The sequence below is a fragment of the Lacerta agilis genome, chromosome 13 (genome assembly GCF_009819535.1).
Source record: "Lacerta agilis isolate rLacAgi1 chromosome 13, rLacAgi1.pri, whole genome shotgun sequence".
In the NCBI taxonomy this organism is placed as follows: Eukaryota; Metazoa; Chordata; class Lepidosauria; order Squamata; family Lacertidae; genus Lacerta; species Lacerta agilis.
The window spans coordinates 38957066-38977757 of NC_046324.1; the positions used below are offsets into that span (position 1 = coordinate 38957066).

The window sequence follows — 20692 nt, forward strand, 5'->3', positions numbered from 1 at the left end:
CTTGCTGTTGGGCCTTTTTTATTTTAAAGCATCATATAAATGGAGAGATTCTTGAGCATTTGTGGTAGACCTTGAGAAATACTTGGAAGCAAATGTGTCCAGGAAGCTTTGGTGGCTAAGCTCAAAATGCACCGCTGTATTTAAAAAAAGATCTAATCATGGATACATCACATTTGTATTCATTCCCATTACCGAACTTTGCAAGCAGTGCTTAGCCTGCAATTTTGTAATAATTAGGCACACTTATTATTATGCTGCATAACACAGCCTTCATTTGCCTTTTGATTGTAAGCCCATGTGAGCAGCTTGAGTTTTTTTTTAAAAAAATCTTTAAATTACTAGTTAACACATCCCTTTGAGAATGGGCAAGCAGCGTATTAAAATGGATGGGGTGTACCTTTTTCCAGTTCAGCACCAGCAATGTACATGATGCCTTAGAGAGGCAAAAATGGAAATGTCCCTGCCTGCAAAGAGCTTGCTTTTTCCAAATAGACAATTTTGGAAACACTGGAAAGATTAATGTGGACAGATGTGATCATACAAGGTACACTGAAAACCATGCAGAGAAGGTGAGTTTTGAGGAGGGATCTGAGAAGGAAAAGAGGCAATGTGCATATAAAGACCACATCTCTATTTGAGAAAGTTTCACATATAGGGCCAGAAAGGGAGAAAAATTGTTTATTTTGAGGTTTTTGAACCAGCCCTTGAACTGAACGATTCTCTAGGGGGTTTAGCACAAGTTGTTGTAATACAGAAGCTCACCTCTGCAAACCCAGCTCATAAGACGAGCTTGCGGGATTAAGCCAAAGGCTCATTTAGTCCACTGTTCTCACAGTGGCCAACCAGATGCCAATGGGAACCCCCCAATCGGGACCTGAATGCAACATCGCTCTCTCCAGCAACCAATATTCTGAGGCATACAGGATCCAGCAGAGGTAGAACGTAGCCATGGCTTGGCAGCCTTTAATTCTCTGGCTCATGGCACAAGCGAGTGTGTACCTCCCTTTGGTTTCATAGTTCAAGAACACCTGGAGGTTGCAGCAGAGTTGTCCTTTCTGGCAGTGAGGGAGGAAGCAAGCTCCCTGCAGCTGCTCTTGACTTGCTGTGATCTTCTTCCCAGAAGGCAAAGGCTCCAGCCTCCCAGTGACCCTTAGTCGCCCTGACCATTGGCAGAGGCCAGTGCGCCTCCCTTTGGCTCTGCAGTACCAGGGAATCAGGCCTGTGTTAAACAGCAAGTGGCCTTTGTGTAGCTGAGGGTGCAGCAGTTGGGGTAGCAGAGGTGACAGTGAGAAGCTAGGGCCAAAACGGTGCAGTAATACTGTGAAGAGCTTTAAAAGGGTAAGGGGCACAATTACTAGAATATCTCTGCAATGTCCTTAAGGATAACTCTGCTGGCCAGACCTTTCATTTTCAATAAAAAAAAAAAAAGTTGGGATTTGGTAGTCCTTTATGGTAAGAGGTTTCTGCTACAATAAAGCAATAAAGCATCGCTGCCATGAGGTCACTTCATGGTATTGCGTGTCCTTGCAGGAGCAAACATATTTGTTGCTGGTGTTGCACTGAAAATAGCCATAGAGATTTGCCCGTAATTCTGTTTAAACAAATGGAATCCCACCCATGCTCAGTGGAACATGGAGAGAAACATAATGAAAGACAAGTTGTATAAGCTGTCTGTCTGCAAGCTTTGCTTATACAATGAGTTGTGTAGGAAGGAGCAGCGTGCATCTGAGGACAGAAGAAAATGAGGCAGAGAGAACAAGGATGCCGGAAACTAGGAATGTGTTCAAAAACTGGACAAATGACAAGTCAGCTGCTGTTAAGGGAGTGGTTGCTAGGGGCATAGTAAGTGCATAGTGTATAAAAGGGAGGGGGATGATGAGACTTGCTGAGACATTTTGCCAAGCAGAATTCTACTACCTTAATAGCAGCCACCAAGGAAGCTGTGGGCAGAGAGCTGAGGGGAAGCCATTATGCTTGCAGAACAAGCAAACATCTTTTGGACAGAATGCAATTTGGATGCATCACCATTGCCATGTGGACATAATAGACTGCAGTAGGTGGAGGGGAAGGGATGGGTGTGATCTGGCATATCTGCATATGAACCAACTCACAAGTCAGTTGGGCAAACCCAATGCAGAGTGTTTTATGCAAACAAGTAACGTGGCTTCTAGACTAAAGTTGTTGTTTTTTTTTACTGGCAGCTCTAATAGGAATATTGATCTATTAAATATTGGGGTTTGGAACTATTGCAGATATCTGGCCACCTATGAGGCAGGTTGCCAGCTTGGTGGAGGCGAGAGTGGGTCTGCTCTTGTGCCTTTGAAAGGGTTGATATGTAGAGTTCAGGAACTTGAGGCTTTGCTAGATATAGAGGGGGAAATCAGTTGCTGCTTCCTGCAGACCAAACTGCTCTTAAAGAGAAAGGGAAGGTGCAGCTTCAACAGCTGGCAAGCTAACAGAGTGGTAGGTAAATCCCATTGACCCCCTGGCTGAGGCAGTAGAGACTTGCCAGTGCCCAACCGTCGCTCATACTGTCAATATTTTTGCAACCCTCAGCATACCAGAATCAACTCTCTCATCAAAACTGCTAATCACCACTTAATTAGGACTGCTTTCTGTTTTCTTGAGTGCGGCTTTATGCTTGTGGGGATTCTGGACACTCCAGATGTTGTTGGACTCTTAACTTCCGACAGCCCAGCTTGGCCAATGGGCAGGAGTGAGGAGTGTTGCTGTGGTCCAGCCACATCCCCTTTGGGACAACCCAGAAGCCGCATGACGGCGGTGGGCGGGATCAGAGGAGAAGTAGGCGGAGTGGCTAATGCAAATTTTACCTTTGCACAATAGGCTAGTTTCTATGCACATTCCTCCCTCTGTTCAGAAAAGCAAGAGGCATTATCAGAAGGTGTAACATGTAAACAAGCAACTCACATACTGGAACTCTTCCTACCATGCAGGGTAGGGGTTATATAGTGCAGACTGGAACAGGACTGGCTTGTGATCTTGATTTGTAACATGCGGCCCAATACAGTAATGTCATGAGTTTCCTGTTCATTGTGACTTCAACTCATGATACAGTAAGAGCCATGGCTGTTTCCCCCAGCTAATTTTTTTCAGGGGGGAAAGATGCAGTGCAGCTCTGGCATGGCCTCAGTTTGAACCAAGAACAAGCTTACAAAAGAAGGGCCTGTTTTAACTCTCCTTGCCCTGTCCACTCAGATTTCCCATTCCCCCCCCCCCAAGAGAAAAAGATGCAAGTTCCCTGTATCTTTCTCCCTACAGATAAAAAAGTAGATGGATGGGAGAGTGGGATTACAACTCTTGAGTGCATAAACTGCTGACAAGGAAGGGATTAAACAGTTCCTAGCTATTTCACCTACCTCCACCACCCAATCATTTGAGCTGTACAGCAGGAAAACAGCAGGTAAAACTGTAATACAATGAATAACATAAGAAACAAAAGCAGTAATAAAATGCAATTAAAAATCATTATGAATATTTACTGTGATGGATGTGCCGCCTTCAACCACAAATCCACAGGTGTGCCATGGATCACCTGAAGCTTTGCAGACCACTGGTGGCCCATAGAGCATTTTAGGAGCCCCTAACTTTACCTAGAAAGCAACTATCATGAAAAAGTTCTGTGATTATTCCAAAAAGGGGTGGATCATATTTTGAGACATCTCATGGAACTATTGGTTGTGGATTTTTATTTTTATTAAATAAATAACCGACTTAGACATGGAAGCCCTGGATGCTGGAAGTATCCCAAACACCCTGTGAAATCTGAATGGGACTGTGCTGCCCAAACCATTTTATGCACGGCTTTTCATAAAGTCTCTTGAAGACTGACCAAGTCAGATGACGCAGAGTTTCAAGTACACTGCTTATTTAAATTGTACTTTGCATGTTCTCCTGACCATCGGGCAACAGATGTGTCAGTCAAAAGGCAGCAGCCAACATTTCATTTCTGGACATCTTTTCCTTCAGCTTTTTGGGAGCACGGTATGACATAGTTAACCAAGCTTCTGCTGCTTCTGCCTGTTTAGACCCACGTCTCTCCTGAACTCTTTAGCTGTGGGCATTCTGTCACTACTGTGGGTCTAATCCCAGTGCTCCGGGCTACTGAAAAGCAAGCTTGGAAGCAAAGGGTGCCAGGGTGAACAGACAGTCCATTAAATGACGAATAACTTCATGTCTATTCCTCCCCCAACAACTAGTCTAATGAACATTTCAAAAATGAAGTTTGACATTTACAAGCACCAGCTGCCAAAAAGGAAATGGGATAAAGATATTTGAGAGGTTTTTTTACCTGTCTGAAACACATGAGCAAATCCAATGATTATGCTGAGAGGTCATTTAGCCACTGACTTAAAAAATAAATAAATCTGATGCCTGCTGGCATCCTTAGTCATTCCAACAAATGTTCTCCCCCCTGAGCCCCCCCCCCACCAGAAGAAATGGTTTTTTTGAAGTATTTTTATTAAAGATTTCTTGATTTACAAAAGATGTGGAATGTCTCTTGTATTTTTTACATGTGTCATTTTTACAAATCAGTTTCATTTGTTGAGACATTGGGAAGGGGGAAAGAGGTGGACGGGGGGGGGAGATGGGGTATGGTTGGGTGACAATGTTTCTATTTTACTTAATATATGAAGCATTTGATGTCAGCGTTGCTTGTGCAGGTTCTCTTGTTCACTTGTGTTCCTTTGGTGGTTCTTCATTTGTGATTGGCTGTGGTGGTCTTTGTTTTCATGTGTGAGTGGGGTGGGTGGGTGTTTTGGATCAGGTTAGCCATATTGATTTGTATGCTGTTGGTAGATTTTTGTCATTGTCTTGTTGGGCTGTGTGTGTGATAAAGGGGAGCCATACCGGGATGAAGGCGTCTTCTTCTATTTGTCTATCCAGTGTCTGGTTATGATGTTTCTGGCTGCTGAAAGTAGGTGGGTTATGAGTTCTTTGTGGTGTAAGTGGCTATTATTGTCTTGGAAGATGTCTAGTAAGGCCAATTCTGGGGTGATTTCTAATACTTGCTTGGTTATTTTACATATTTCTCGTATGGTTGTTGTCCAGAATAGTTGGATTTTGGGGCACTCCTACCACATGTGGAGGTATGTGCCTGTGGAGGTGAGCCCCTCCAGCACTTTGGTGAGGTTCCTGGGCATATTAGCGCTAATTTTCTTGGCGTTAGGTACCACCTGTAGGTGAGTTTCAGAGTGAGTTCTTTTCTTTTTGTTGATAAGGATTTAAAGGGGGGTTTAGACCACATTCTGGTCCATTGGGTGGGGTTGAACTCATATCCTATGTCATCCTCCCATTGTTTTTTGATTGCGTCTAGGGAGTTTGTGGGGTTTTGGAGTAGTATTTTGTATACAGCGGTGCCTCGCAAGACGAAATTAATTCCTTATTCTTGGTTTTTTATGTGAGAAGATAAAAGAGTGTAGTTTTCTCTGCCATCTGCAGAGTTGGGTTGGGGGAATCCAGACTGGGAGGTTTTGGAATAGGTAGGTTAGTTTTGGTAGGGTGATCATTTTGATCATGGCTATTTTGTCTGAGAGAGTGAAATTCTTGTTGTTCCATCTCTTTAGGTCTTTGTTTATTTGTCGCCACATGGGCTTGTAGTTGTGCAGGTATAATTTATTGAGGTTTTTGGTTATTTGTACCCCTAGGTCAGAAGAAACACTGTTAAGGAAACCAAACATGATTTAGGAAAGCCTCCCTGATAGCTCAGTCTTCAAATTTTATAGATCTTGATGCAAATTTATCTATATGCACCTGCTTCTGAATGGGAGGCTGAAATCCAAGGCCGATGCCTCTGTGGTGCTTCCAAGCTAACGCCTTCTCAAATTCAGTCTGTAGCTTCTGCTGCAAGTTCTGCTCTTTGCTCTTGTCCAGAGCCATGTTCAGCTTGGAGGCATGTGCTGGAGGACCTTGGACTGGCACAGAACCCTTCTTAAATCCACCCAGCAGCCGGAGGAACTTGTTCTTTTGCTCTGAAGTTTCAAAGGTCGCTGTGGTCCACTGGCCAAAATGGGCATCCTGAAGTGCAAGGCACAAGGGTGGATTAGTGCCCCAAAAGACCTAAATCAAGTTTATTAGCCAACCAAATGCAAGTTATAGCCAAAGAATGAAAACAACAGAAGAACAGTGTGATGCAGGGGTACACGTTCAGAGTGCTCCAACTCAATCACTAAGATTGTCTGATGGTGGTTCCTCACACCCCTGAGGTTCAGTCAGCCTTTACTAGGGACCTAGCCCTTAGTGTGGCAGACCCTGCCCTGTGGAACTCCCTGCCACCAGAGGATGGACAGGAATCCCCCCACCTCCTTTCAGATGTTTCCTGAAAACTCTTTAACACAGACAGGCCTCTGAGATGTTTATTATTCTATCCTCTCCCCGCTCATTTTTATTGATCTTATTGCAATTTTGTATGGTGTCTACAGTTTTGTTGTATTCTTATGAAATGCAGAGTCTCTAAATATTAAAGAAAATATGTAGCGGGCACTGCACTGTCTTTTCATGCTAGAAGATGGCACATGACCTATGGCTTGAGCAAGACACCAAAGGCTGCATCTCAGTAAGCATACCTTCTGCAAAGTACAGGATTGTCTATATAAATATATCAATGCAAATAAGTGAGGAAGGTGCAGGAGGCAGAGAGGCACAGGCCAGAACTAATAACAGCTTAGTGCATGTGGGAGGAACATTTGGCCCTCCAGATGCTGCCGAACAACAATTCCCAACAGCCCCAGCCAGTATAAGCAATGGCCAGGGATGGTGAGTGTTATAGTTCTGCAGTATCTGGAGGGTCAGAGGTTCCCCACGCCTGGCTCAGTGGTAGAGTATGTGCTTTGCAGATAGGGTCCCATTCAATCTCTTTAAAAGGGTCAGGAAGCAGGAGATGGGGGAAGACGCCCTTTTCTGAGACCTGAAGAGCCATGGCTAGTCAGAATAGCTAATACTGGGCTAGATGGACAATAAGGCAGCTTCCTATGCATCTATTTAGTTATGAATCACTTCCCTTAAAACAGCCCAAAGCCACTTAACAGTAAAAACATCAAGACAATAAAAGCGTTGTGTTAAAACACTTTCAAGTCCAGCACAAATAAAGATTGGGATTACAGTCTCCCTTTAAGTGTCTTGTTTGGAAGAGGTGCCAAAAAAGACAAGCGAGACAGTGCCTATCTGTTATGTAAAGAGAGGGAGTTACAAAGCGTAGGTGCCATGCTAAAGGCCTGGTTCCTACATTGTACGATGTCTGGATAAGGTGGTATCTGGAGGAGGGCCTCACCTGAAGAGCGCAGTGCTCTGTTGGGTATATAAGAGGAAGAGATGATTCAAGAGAAGAAATGTTCTCCTTGTTTTGCCCTTCTTTTCCACCCCCCTCCCCACATTTACGCACACATGCACTGCCTCTCCCTCTCACCCTCCCCAATCCCTCCCACTGTTCCTCTCACCATCAGTAGGTGACAGCAACAGCAGTCAAAACAAAAGAGGCAGTGACAGCCCTCCAGGCATATCCAGAGAACCAACAGAAAGACAGGAGTCCTACGGGAGATGTTCTCTGAACCAGTGCCTTCTGATTTTTCCTTTCCTACCATGCCCAACTCTTCTTTCCATTTGTCTAGACTTCCTCCATTCTCAGCTTCTGCACCCAGACATGTCAGCTTACAAACAATTCTATTTAGTGGTGGTGGTGAGATTCGTGCAGGCGTAATAACAGCTTTTCCAAACCCTGCAATTTTGGAGGTTAACTCTGAGCAGCTCTCCAACATGTCTTTATTTTTCCCTACCCTTTTTTGCTGGCTTTTTGTGAAGCTTGCCATTGGGCTCTGTCACTCCTGTTCTTCCAGGTGCTAATGCATTCTGATAGGCCGTCACCAAGGGATTGGGATTCCCTGCATAAATGTCAGCTGGAGGACAACTCTACAGCCATCTAGACATTTGCACATTTAAAGCACAACTGGGCATTTATAAAAAATAAATTGTCCAGCTTCCTTCACCTGAAATACCCTACAACTCTTTTAGAGGTTGCCAGCATCCACCTGGCATTACAGTTTTAGCGACAAGCTGAAACATTTGCAGAGGAGGACGACCACGATGGAAACCAAGCCTTATGAGAAACATTTGAAGGAGCTGGGTATGTTTAGCCTGGAGAAGAGAAGACTTGAGAGGAAACAGACATCGTCAAATGTCTGAAGGGGTGTCAAATGAAGATGGAGCAAGCTTGTTTTCTGCTGCTCTAGACCAGGCTTCCTCAAACTCTGCCCTCCAGATGTTTTGAGACTACAATTCCCATCATCCCTGACCACTGGTCCTGCTAGCTAAGGATCATGGGAGTTATAGGCCAAATACACCTGGAGGGCTGAGTTTGAGGAAGCGTGCTCTAGACGGTAGGATCTATACCAATGGATTCAGATTACAAGAAAGAAGATTCCAACTAAACATAGAATTGTAGAGTTTGAATGTATCACGAGGGTCATCTAGTCAGTCCCCTGCAATGCAACAATCTTTTGCCCAATGTGGTGCTCGAACCCACAATCCTGAGATGAATAGTCTCATGCTCTACTGACTGAGCTATCCTAGCAGTCGCTAGGAATAACTTTCTGATGGTAAGACCTATTTGATGGGAATGGGCTATCTTGGAAGGTGCTGGACTCTCCTTCACTGGAGGCTTATAAACATGTTGAATGGCCATCTGTCAGGGGTTCTTTAGCTGTGATTTCTGCACTGCTGAGGGTTGAACCAGATGGCCCTTGGGGGTCTCCCTTCCAACTCTACAATTCTATGATACTATAACTGAATAGGACTAGCCAAGGCAGCAAATGTAGCGCTCTCAAGTCTACCACACAGTGACCAGAGGCAAACTAGCTGATTTTCAGCACATACCTTTAGACTAGGCATACCTTCACTGTCGGAGGCACTACGTTACTGAATATTAGTAGGAATCACAAACTGGGAGAGTGCAGTTCAGCTGCTGCTTGCATGGTTCTAATAGGCATCTGGATTCCCATTGTGAGAGCAGGATGCTGGATCAGATGGGCCACTGGCCTGATCCAACAGAGGCTCTTCTTATGCTCATACACAGAAGTGATAATTCAGGGAGGAAATCTATAATGTGTGAAGTGGCCCTTTGAGACAGCTGGACTTCTAATGTAGCAGAGAACAATCGATACCCAAGATGGCCTATTCACCTAAAGTACAGAAACCTTTTAACACCCCCCAGTGGGACCTCTTGGCAATTTAAGACTCAATTTCCCCATCTAAGTCAGCAAACACAGAGAACCTCAATAGTGCCATTACTCCAGATCCCAAGACAGCCTAGCTCATTTCCGCCAGGGAATTGGGGACCACATTCTTCAAAGGGGGCAATTGCCTCCTGCAGTTAAGAGTATTAGATGGTGCAGTCCACTAAATGCAGGGAAAAGGTAGGCTCCCTCAGATTCTCTACCTCTGACTGGTCATCTTTTGCAGTCATGGAGAAAAGAAACATGGCAATGCTAATCAGAGCGTGACAGCTATGTCCAAGGGCTAGTGTTATTTATATTCCACAGCAAATAGAAACAAACAAACACACAAAAATTCTACTGCAAAGATATCACAACTAATTCCCTTAAGCGACTATCGGAGCAAAAATGCTATTTTTCAGGATTAACAACTGGAATTACAGTTTTCTGGAGGTCAGGGTGCTCTGCTTTCAGCATCTCTGAAGACTGGACTCATTTGTTCTACAGCATGACCTCAAGTTTCCAATCAGATGAGAGACTGGCGTGCTAAACCACAGACTTGACTAGCATCGCAAGCCAACCACAGTGGAGGGCTGCTTTGTCCTTGCTACCTGGGCTCTTGCAGAGCTCATGCTTACCGATTCTCCCTCTTCCTTGACAGTCTTCATTTTGCCAGATTCCCTGTCAATCTCTTCTTGGAGAGCCTGCCGTCTCAACTGGCATGAAAAAATGGAGAAATAGGTGCATGAGGGCAAAAAAATATTGTTTGATTGTAAAACTGGTTAGAAACGTCAAGAAGTTGAGGGGAGAAGTGTCCAAAATGTTACTTGCAGGAAAGAAAAGGCACAATTTCAACCCTTTTACACATACAAGAATTTGCAAAGGCGAAAAGCATCTGCAAGACAAGCAGTTCTCAAATACACAAATGCACAGAAAGGATGTTTTACAGACGGGGAGGCTGCATTTACTTGGCTCTGAGAACACTGCAGGTAGTGGATGACCTCAAACTGTGTACATGGAAAAGCGTGGCAATGAAGGAGGGATGGTAAAATACCCATGGAAACAATCAGACATTTTGAACCCTTTTGGCATTATCCAGTTGCCCTCCAGAGCCAGCTACTCCAGTTTCAAAATTCCCTTGCATCAGAGATGGGCAACCTTCCCAGTGCCTCCTGGATACATTTCCAGAGTGCTTGAAATGCCACTCTCCTGTTCTAGTGTAGGTGCCTGTAGCCATTTTTTAAAAAGTGCAAGTAAGCTTGACAGAACAAAGGGGGCTTATCAGGAAGACCAGGAAACTAGAAAAGCAGGTGGAGGTGGGGAGAGGACAAATCTGAAAGCCTCAGGGCTTCTAAGCTCATATCATTCATTTGAATCCAGCACTTGGGAAGTAAGGCTGGCTTTGCACATCTGATGCTGTGCCCAGAATTACAGAACTACCACAGAGCAAGAATAGGTGGTGCCTGAAGCCCAGTCCTTCCATGGTTAGACTTGTGAAACACAATTACCTGCTAGATAACAGTCCCCCTTCTTGATGTAGTTCTCAGTTTACAGAGGATCATTCAATCTTATCCTAAAACCACCACTTCTCACACTGGAGCTGCCCAAACAACACCTTGGTTCAGATGACCAATTAAACTACAATTTATGGGTTATACGTGACTGGTGGGAACAAGCTGTATCAACTCTGAGGCTGCATGCTCTTGCTTCCCACTCTTGCATCTTTGTACGAGAAGTGGAAGAGGGAACCGTATGAGCCCAAAACTCATCGCAGTTTGATTGTCTAAACCAGGGTCAGCAACCTTTTCCAGCCATGGGCCAGTCCACCTTCCCTCAGACCATGTGGTGGGCCGAACTATATTGTTTGGGGGGTAGATTAACGAATTCCTATGCCCCACAAATAACCCGAAGATGCATTTTAAATGAAAGCACACATTCTACTCATGTAAAAACACCATGCAGGCCCCACAAATAACCCAGGGATGCATTTTAAATAAAAGGACACATTCTACTCATGTAAAAACACGCTGATTCCTGGACTGTCTGCGGGCTGGATTGAGAAGGCAATTCGGTTGCATCCGGCCCACGGACCTTAGGTTGCCTACCCTTGGTCTAAACTATGGTTGATCAATCGGTGACTTTTTATGTGAAATGCTTTAAACACAGGTGTTCTTGGGAAAAATGTGGTATATAAATCAAGCGATAATGACAGAACATAATCCACAACCTACATAAGCCTGAGCCACATAGTCACAAACCCGAATGAAACTGGGAAGTAGCACATAAAAGTCTGGCATAGCCCAAGATGGGCATCCCCAGAGGGCAGGACATGCAGATGAGATCCGGCTTCACCACGTCCATGTGAGCCACACACAGAACATTATCCAAATCAGCCTAATATGTGCCACAATAAGACTCCAAAAGAGCCACAAAAGAATAAGGTTGTACCTTGTCTATTTGTATTTCGTCACAGTTTCCTTCCTTAAATGCCACCACTTTTATTTCTTCATCATCTTCCTGAAAAACAAGAGTACACACTTTGAGTATCACCGGGAATACCCACTCATGTTTAAGCGTGATATGGTTAGCATTCCACATTACACCAAAAGAATGGTATAAAAATGGAAGATTAAAGGAAAAGTTAAAACCAGCACAGAATGGCTATTGGAGCCCTGGCATCTTTTCATGAAGTAGCCATGGCCAAGATAAGATCAGACCAAAAGCCCATCTAGCCCAACATTCAGTTCCCACAGTGGCCAAAAAGATGGCGACGGGAAGTCCACAAACAGGAGTACAATAAAAACCCTCACACTTGTGATCTCCAGCAACTGGTGTCTGAATACATACCACCTCTGATATTGGAAGCAAGAAAGCTATCATATGTCTATTAGTCACCAACAGCCTTATCCTTCACAAATTTGTCTGATCTCCCTTTAACACTGTCCAAGTTGGTGAGTATCACCACATTATTGTGGTAGCAGAGAAAGAACAGATAACTGAAGGAGAGGTCATAACTGCCCCAAAGAACCTGTGTGGCGTAGTGCTTGGAACGTCAGACTAGGACCTGAGAGACTGGGGTGCAAATCCCCACTCAAACATGAGTGGGGATTTGAAAGCCCCACTTCTTACATTCCTCCATTGTAAGAACTGTGTATTTATTTCTACTCTCTACTTCCAAGTTTATTGATCCTGTTCTCTTATCCCAAAAGTCTTCGGTGAGTAGCTTTATAACAAAAGGTTTTCAAAAGTTTAAAGACACAAAGTTGACTGGGTCACCCCTACTTATGCTTACTGAAATTCTCAAAGAATGCTAAAATTTGCAAATCCTCATTCAGCCATGAATTTTGGGTGAGCTACACTTTTCCAGCCCAACCTAACCTACCCCATCGGGCTCTCGTGATGCTAAAATGGGGGCGGGGAGGGCAAGGGAGAGGGAAGCAGAATCACACATGACACATGACCTTACTGGAAGACAGGTAGGATAAAAGCAAACTACAAAAGAAATGGCAAATAGCAAGTTCTATTTAGAAGCTACCTTTGCTTCTGGTTTAATCTTTGCCTTCTTGAAACTGGGCTCTTCTCCACAGGCTTTGGAGCCTCTGTTCTCCTGGTCCTTCTTTTTCTTCTTGATGTGCTGCCTGCTGTTATTTTCAGATCTGCCATCTTCCCAGCTCACTACATGGTCTTGCGCTTTTTTGGATTTGGGGGAGTTCTTCATCCTCTTTGTTGCTGACCAGCTCTCATTTGTAGCCACATCTCCATCATCCTCCAAGAGAGCTGGATGATCGCTTACAACTTTGGTTTGGGTTTTTCTCTTCTTCATTTTCTTCTTCTTCACTTTGCTGTCTTGTTCTGAGTTTGAGATCAGACCTGTTTTCTCCTTGCCATCACTTGGCTTTCTTTTAGATTTTTGTTTTGGTTGGCTTTCAAAAGAAACACCAGACTGATTTTCCTGGTTATCCTCTGATGTCAGAAGAAGTTGCTTTCTTTTCTTTTCCTTCCCCTTCTTCTTCCTCTTCTTCATTACTTTGCTTTCTTCTGATAAGTTGGCTGTGCCCTCTAAATGCTGTTGAAAACCAAGAGCTCTCCTCTTGCAACCAAAGTCTTCTTCTAACTGGTGTACCGTGTTGGCAATACCTTTTTCTTTTAAACAGCAAACTTTTTTTCTCTTGACAATATCCCTGTCACCTGCAGCATTTCGGACAACAGGCTGAATCTTTTTTCCGTCATGAAACATTGGCTCCTGGGAAATGGTTTTTTGTTTTTTGGAGATGTGTTTTACAGACTCATCCTCATCTTCTCCACTAAGTTGTATTACACAGTGAGCAGATTTGTGGTTTTTCTTTTTCTTCTTTTTCTTTGCAGGAAATCCATCACCAACTCCATCACTGTCTGGAATATCCCTTTTGCGTTTCTTACTAATGAAAAAAAGGGCTTCCTGCTGTTCTATTGGCAGCTCTTTACTAGAAATCTCACAATCACCATCTTGATCACAAGAAAATATTTGTGTTCCTTTTCTCTTGAGCTTCTTAGGCATTTCATCAGTTTCTTTTAATAATTCTGAATCTGAACTGCCTTCTATAACAATAGGAAGGTTTGTACAACCTTTTTTCTTCAATTTGGAAGCATTTTTCTTCATTGAATCTCTCTGATGTGAACCCTCTCCATTTACCAAACGCTTCTTTTTCTTTTTCTTTGCCTTGACTTTGGTTTGTAAATCATAATAGCCATTTTCTTCTATTATAACTACTGTCTGGTTTCTAACCATAGCATCAACTTTATTATTTATCTGCACAGGTCTGTCAGTTTTGTTCTTTGCATCCTTTATAACTATTCTGAAAAACAAAAAGCACGACACCCATTTACCAAGTAGTAACTTACCACAGTGGTATCATTACAGTTTAGCAAGATGCGAACAAGCTTAGCCTCCCTCCAGGTTTGTGTGTTCCTCTCTCCCTTCTCCCATGAGAAGAATAATGCTTTTTGCTGAAACACATTAGGCTACTAATAATTTATCAGCAACTTGAGGCATGGTCTCTCTTTTTTGGCAGCTATTTCCATGCTTGACACATTTTCTGCTGCAGGGGAAGCAGATGATCTCTACACTCTTAAATAAGTTAAATAAGTAGCACTGTCCTTCATTGCAAGCAATTCCCAGTGACATTGTTCCTCTTCTCCCAGGCCTTTGGCTATTTACTTAAACCACCTGTGGCCTTTCAAAAAATAAAATAAAATATGTGTGGGTTGTTATTTTGTTTATTACGTTACTATTCCTGCGTTGCTGTTATTATTTCTGCCGCAAGCCGCCTTGAGACCCTGGGTACAAAAAATAAATAAAACGAAATGACATGGACATCAGGACTCTCCTGATCTTGCCGGACCCCCAGCTCCTCACACGGCAGCTTCGGCCATGAGCCACGCGGCCTGGGAGTGAGGAGAGCCGGGAGGCCGGCAGCACCTGGAAGGCCGCAGTTCTACCCCACCCCCCACCGCTGCTTGGGGGGGGGGGTCAACGACCCCTCCCTCTATCCTCCCCCCCCCCAACCGCCGCTCACCTGTCCTGAAGAAGTGAAGCGGGGGCCGTTGGCCTGCCTGCCTCCTCCTAGGATCCCAGCTCCTTCCCTTCCCTATTTGGGCGCCGCTTCTTCGAAAGCACCGAACACACCTCGATCGGCCTGACCCGGAAAGAAAAACAGGCGTCGCGGCCTAGCCGGGAAACCGCCGCCGGGCACCCGCGGCTTTGAGGTTGCCTAGCAACCGCTAACCCCTTCCTCCTCCTGCCGCAGCTGCTATGGAGGAACTCCCGGCCCCCAACCTCTGGGATCAAATCTGCGCAGGTGGGAGACCCTCCTCTCCCCTCCCCGCGCGTTGCCCCTCCCCCTTTTGCCCGCACCTTCGGCAAATGCCTCGGTGTAAATTGGGGGATCTTCCCTAGGAGCAGGGCCGGATTTAGGTTTGATGAGGCCCTAAGATACTGAAGGTAATGGGGCCCTTTAAATGTCCAGCTGTCCTTTGTCAACAACAAATTGTCGCTGTTTGTTGTGTTGAATATATGCTATATGGTAATTTGTGGACCTAATAGGTCCATACACAACACAAAACACTGTTGCTGTTTATAGGTTTTATTTGATTTGTTTTTTATCTTATATTTTGGAAATGTATATCCAGTTTTTTTCCCTTTAAAATTTTTTTGGGGGGCCCAAGAGAGTGAGGCTCTAAGCTATAGCTTTTTTAGCTTATACATAAATCCGGCACTGCCTGGGAGCAAAGAAAACCTGACACTTTCACACACACCCCTTTTCTTTTCTTTCTCCCCCTCCCCAGAATTTGAAGCAATGCAGCCTCCCCATCCTGACACTTTGGACCAGAAGAGGGAGGTTGCGCCTGAACCTAAACAGGAGCCTGTGGTTACTTCTCAGGTAAAGACAATTGCTGTGTGAAGAAAATCCATCCTGTATCTTTCAACATTCAGCTTCATTTGGATGTCCATGAGTCCTGGTGTTAGGAGAAAGTAAGAAACAACCCCCCCCCCCTTTCCCTCTCTACCCACTTTCTCCTTGCCATGCCTAATTTTCTAAACTTCTATCAAGTCACCTCTGGCTCGCCTTTCCCCCTCAACTGAAATGTCCCCAATTCTGTAATGGTTCAGTTCCTCTCCCTTGGTGTCGATCCTCCAGCTTCAAAGGCACTGTATCACCGAATAGAGACTGCAGTGGAACAAAAGATGGGGGTTGGCAGCTGCCCTCATGTCCTGCGTCTGGGCTCCCTGTAGGAAATGAGAGGCTAGACTAGGCGGACTGCCCGTTTGATGTTTCCCAGTTCTTCTTATCTTCCTGAATATTCCTTACTTTGCAGATTTCATTGCAGGGACAAATACAAGGTATTTGTCTAATACTAAGTAGCAGGTACTGTTTTCCACTTCACCTGGCAACATCCTCTTTACAAATCAGCATCACATGGAAATATGCATGGATTTTATCCTCTGTGTTCTTACATATTTGAGCAAATCCTTCTTGATCAAAAGGATGAAGGAAGCGGGGTGGGGGTGGGGAGACAAGGTTGAAGGATGGTAATCCAAACTTGACGTTTGCATTCGTTCATATCATTTGAGTCTCTGCCATGAATGCAGGTAGAGACTGGAGTTCTCTGCAGAACCATGGCTTCCCCCCAGTAATCCAGAAATGTATAATTCGTTATGGGTGCTGATAGTTGTTAGGAAACCCCTATTCCCCTTGCAGAGTTACAGTTCCCAAAGTGGTTTTAACAATCAATCCCTCTTCTCAGGGAACTCTGGGAATTGGAGTTATGTAAAGCCAACAGGGATCTCCTTTTGGCAAGGGGGACCCTGTTGTTGGTGCTGCTTCAGCTGCTGCCCAGTTGGCACAGACCCATGACACAGCATTCTTGGTGGTGGTTCCCTTTTTCTTTCTTTTTTCTTTTTTCTGGAATGTCCTTCCTGGTGAGATGCATCTGCCTCCCTCATTCACTTGCAAGAGAAAAATTTAAACATTCTGAGGTAGTTCAGTTGGTTAGAGCACGGTAGCGATAACACCAAGGTTGCAGATTTGAACCCCATATGAGACACCTGTATATTCCTGCAGGGGGTTGGACTAGATGATCCTCCTTGCCCCTTTCAACTCTGCAGTTTTATGATTCCTTTTTGTCCAGGCATTTGATGGCTAAGAGATATTGGCCATTACAGCCATGAAATTAATAACTGAGAGAATAAATTACTGTTTTAAAATGTGTTTAGATGGCTTGCAATTGTTTTTGAATCATTTAAAAGTGTTTTATTCTATATTAAATTGTACTACTGCTTTAACATTTATGTTTTCTACCCTAGGCTCTTTTAGAAAGAGGGGTGTGATACAAATTTAAGAAATGAATAAGTGGGGATTTATTTGAATCTGGCTCTCTCCTGTCCATTTATAACATTCTGTTCACTGCACTTCACTAGCTCCAGGCTATGTTTTGAGTCTGGGTTCCTTTTGAGGAGCAGCTTGTTTAAAATATATATTTTTTGTAATTATGCCAGTGTATTTATATTATTAAATTTGATTTTAAGGAGGCTCCTGTAGCTGCTGAAACTTCACCAGATTTGAGTGGAGACCAGAGCAAATCACCTCTTACTGATGAATCAGTTGCTGCAAAGACCCCTTCTGTCCTTTCCCTACCAATATCACCTGAGCTGCCTGACCTAAAAACCTGTAAGTCGGAGTACAGCTTATTTATTACTAGTTTTTAAATTTGTATACCACCTGTCAGGGAACTGTCCCCGGCGCAGCGCAAAGTGGTGGAAGGGCTCTTGGGATGCTACAGAGAGCCCCGGCCCCACCTGACCAGCAGCACCTCCTCTGGCAGCAGAGGAAGCAGCGAGGCTTCCAGCGGGGAGGGGCATGCATTTCAGGGTATGGAGGGAAGAGGCTCTGAGGATGCTGGAGAGATCCTGCACTCCCCTAGCTCAAGGGGCGATGAAGGAGACACGCAGCTTCCGGCGCCCCAAAGGCGTCGAGGGGTGAAACGAAAGGATTGGAGACGGGGTTTCTGTATACCGAAACTCTTTTGTTGGGGTCAGAACCGGAAGGGGCCATTCCCGGATTCTGACGACGCTTGATACAGACATGAACTTATTAGCTCTGCACTGTACATAGTTTGCACAATAAAACTATTAAAGGAAACTTGGAGTTTTGCCTGCTTACTCGTGAGCAACTAACCAAGGACCTTACACCACCCTTCATCCAAAAATCATAGGCCGGTTCACAACATAAAGATACAAAATGAAAACACAAAATGCATAATAAAAACAAGAACAAAAACAAACCAATAATCCCCCTTCCAAAAGACATTTAAAAGGGCATAGAATGTTAATAAGCCAAAGGCCCAGTTAAAGAGAAACGTTTTCGCCTAGTGCCTAACGATCTGTAATGTAGGCACTAGTCAAGCCTCCCGAGGGAGAGCATTCCACTAACGGGGAGCCACCACAGAAAAGGCCCGTTCTTGTGCTGCTACCCTCTGGGCTTCACATGAAGATGGGCCTCAAATGGTGATTGCAGAATCTGAGTCAGTTCACAAGGGGAGAGGCATTCCTTGAGGTATTGCAGTCCTGAGCCATTTAAGGTCAAAACCAACACTTTGAATTTGGCCTGGAAACTAATTGGCAGCCAGTGCAGTCGCACCAGGATTGGTGTAATATGCTCAAACCATCTTGCCCCGACGAGCAACCTGGACATATTTAATTAGAATTGTACTTTTGCAAAACAAAAAAGTAGTAGTAAAATCAACCAGGGAGAGAAAGAAGAGAGACCCTGAACCTGCCCATAATGGCTTGGCTATGATGTGTGAACACAAACAATATCACTGCATAAAAATGAATTCTCAAGAATAATTTTTTTCCAGGTACTCCAAGAGAATTACTGGAATGCTACATATTTCCTGTGCTTCTACCAGGAATGGCAGAACTGCTACATCAGGCTAAAAAAGAAAAATGTTTTGAGGTCAGTTTTCGGTCATTAATTTGTTTTCTGAAATGTAATGTTTTATTTTAACTATTACTCTGTACCTAATTAACTGTAGTTCTCAAGACAGTTTATAGTATTATTATATACCAGCTTATAGTGTTATAATGTAGCAGCCTTCCTCAGTCTAACAACTGCAAGATGTTTTGAACAACAGCTTCCTTCATCCTTGACCATGTTGTCTGGGGCTGATGAGAGCTGTCAGCCAAAACATTTGGAGGGCACCAAGTTGAGGAAGACTGGTCTATAGGATGGCCATGATAAGTGAAGTCTCTGTGTGCAAGAGCAGCTGTGCCTCCCAAGTACCAGATAAATTACAGAGGATGAACATCAGTATCCTGCATTGCTTGTGAATTTCTCCAGAGGGATCAGGCTATCCTCTTCGATATAGAATATTGGGGTCCTTACAGATCTTTCTTTAGAAGATTTGGCCATTTATTATACAGTCGTAAGACCCAATATTTATTTTATATCCTGCCTTTTGATCTAGTGATCCCCAAAGTGGCTTACAACAGATTGCAATAATACACACATACACAAAACCAGCCTTTAAACCAGGTGTGGGAGAACCTTTGGTCCTCTGTATGTTGCTGAACTACAACTCCTATCATCCCTGGCCTTTCCGGGACAGATAGAAGTTGCAGTTTGGCAACATATGGAGGTCCAGAGGTTCCCCAAACCTGCTTTAAACTCAATACATTCCCAGCAGCTCTTTGCACCGTGTCCAATGGATGTGCTTCCCTTCTGCTCTGCAGTCCCAGGATAGTTGACTTACAGAGCTGAGTCTTGTTTCTGGCAGAGACCAGAGTGTGCATCCCTTCAGCTCTGCCATTTTCAGGGCAAAGCAAAAGCAGCCCTTGTGACATGAGACGAGCCGGCTGGATCAGGCCACATCCTGTTCTCATCATGGCCAACCAAATGGGAAGCTCACAAGCAGGACTCAAGCGCTACAGCACTCTCCCCTCCTGCGGTTTCCATCAACTGGAATTCAGAAGCATGTGGAGGCAGAACGCAGCCAACAGCATTAGTAGCCACTGATAGCTTGATCATCTATCAATTTGTCCAGTCCTCTTCTAAAGCTATCCAAGCTGATGGCCATCGCTACCTCCTGTGAGAGTGAATTCTGTTGTTTAACTTTGGAGATTTTGATGGCCTTAGAGATCTGGATTCTGGAGGTTGGAATCTGATCCCCTGGTTTAGCGTGCCCCAGCATGGAAATGTCGCAGCATGAGTAACGTTTTAAGGTTGATAGTTTGTTGTTTCTTGAGCCTGGCTGCTGGCCAATTAAGTATTTTGCGAAGAGCACATGCAGGCTGCAGCACATGCCTCATTAGTGTGTTGAAATGGAGGGTCCCCGCAGGTTTAATGATGGGCTTTGCAGAAGCTAACCTTATTAAGTCTTCATTTCTATTGTATTTATTCTTTGTTTTCTGACTGGCTTATCATAGTTAAGACACAGCTATTAATGGTACATTGATTTCCAACCCCCCTTTTAAAACACATGCACACGCTAACAGCAGCACGTTCCTTTAAAGCAATAACAACTTGGGCAATCTGAAACTCATTTCAAAATTACACCTGCAATTAAATAGCTGATAATAGAAGACTAAGATCACTGTTGTGTATGTGTTTCTTTTGCAAAATTGGCCTCAATTGTATTAAATAGCGATATAAAATGCATTTTTTGTTGTATGCGACTGACTTCTACTTGTTCTTTATTTTACTTTTATTTTAAAATGTTCATCTCTTGCCTTTCTGTCTCTAATAACATTCAAGGCTTCAGTATGCAGTATACACGTAAAACGAAGTACAGTAAAGTAGTGACAATTAAAAGAAGTGCCGCAAAAAGCAGGGGGAGGGAAAACCCAAATAAGGTCAGCAGAGAAGCATGGAGAAATTTATGGTCTTACAGTCTTGTCCCATCTCTGAATGATAATGTGTATTACTTCACTT

The 20692-nt window shown here is 44.1% G+C and overlaps 2 protein-coding genes across 3 annotated transcripts in view; one reads left to right on the forward strand and one right to left on the reverse strand.

The window, feature by feature from the left end:
• Nucleotides 1–5696: 5696 nt before the first annotated feature.
• Nucleotides 5697–14056, reverse strand: KNOP1 (lysine rich nucleolar protein 1). The gene is made up of 4 exons (XM_033167903.1): nucleotides 12760–14056; nucleotides 11673–11741; nucleotides 9863–9940; nucleotides 5697–6036 (listed from the first exon to the last, which is right to left on the reverse strand). The coding sequence occupies exons 1-4, from the start codon at nucleotides 13990–13992 to the stop codon at nucleotides 5725–5727; spliced, it is 1692 nt and encodes a 563-aa protein (XP_033023794.1). The 5' UTR covers nucleotides 13993–14056; the 3' UTR covers nucleotides 5697–5724.
• An 838-nt stretch (nucleotides 14057–14894) lies between these two features.
• The window catches only part of IQCK (IQ motif containing K), a 31060-nt gene continuing 25262 nt past the window's right edge, over nucleotides 14895–20692 (forward strand). For both annotated transcript variants that reach the window (XM_033167904.1, XM_033167905.1), the window contains exons 1-4: nucleotides 14895–15061; nucleotides 15549–15643; nucleotides 17290–17431; nucleotides 18621–18718. In XM_033167904.1, the coding sequence (XP_033023795.1) occupies nucleotides 15016–15061; nucleotides 15549–15643; nucleotides 17290–17431; nucleotides 18621–18718 (381 nt within the window). In that variant the 5' untranslated portion in view covers nucleotides 14895–15015. The remainder of the gene's footprint in view (nucleotides 15062–15548; nucleotides 15644–17289; nucleotides 17432–18620; nucleotides 18719–20692) is intronic.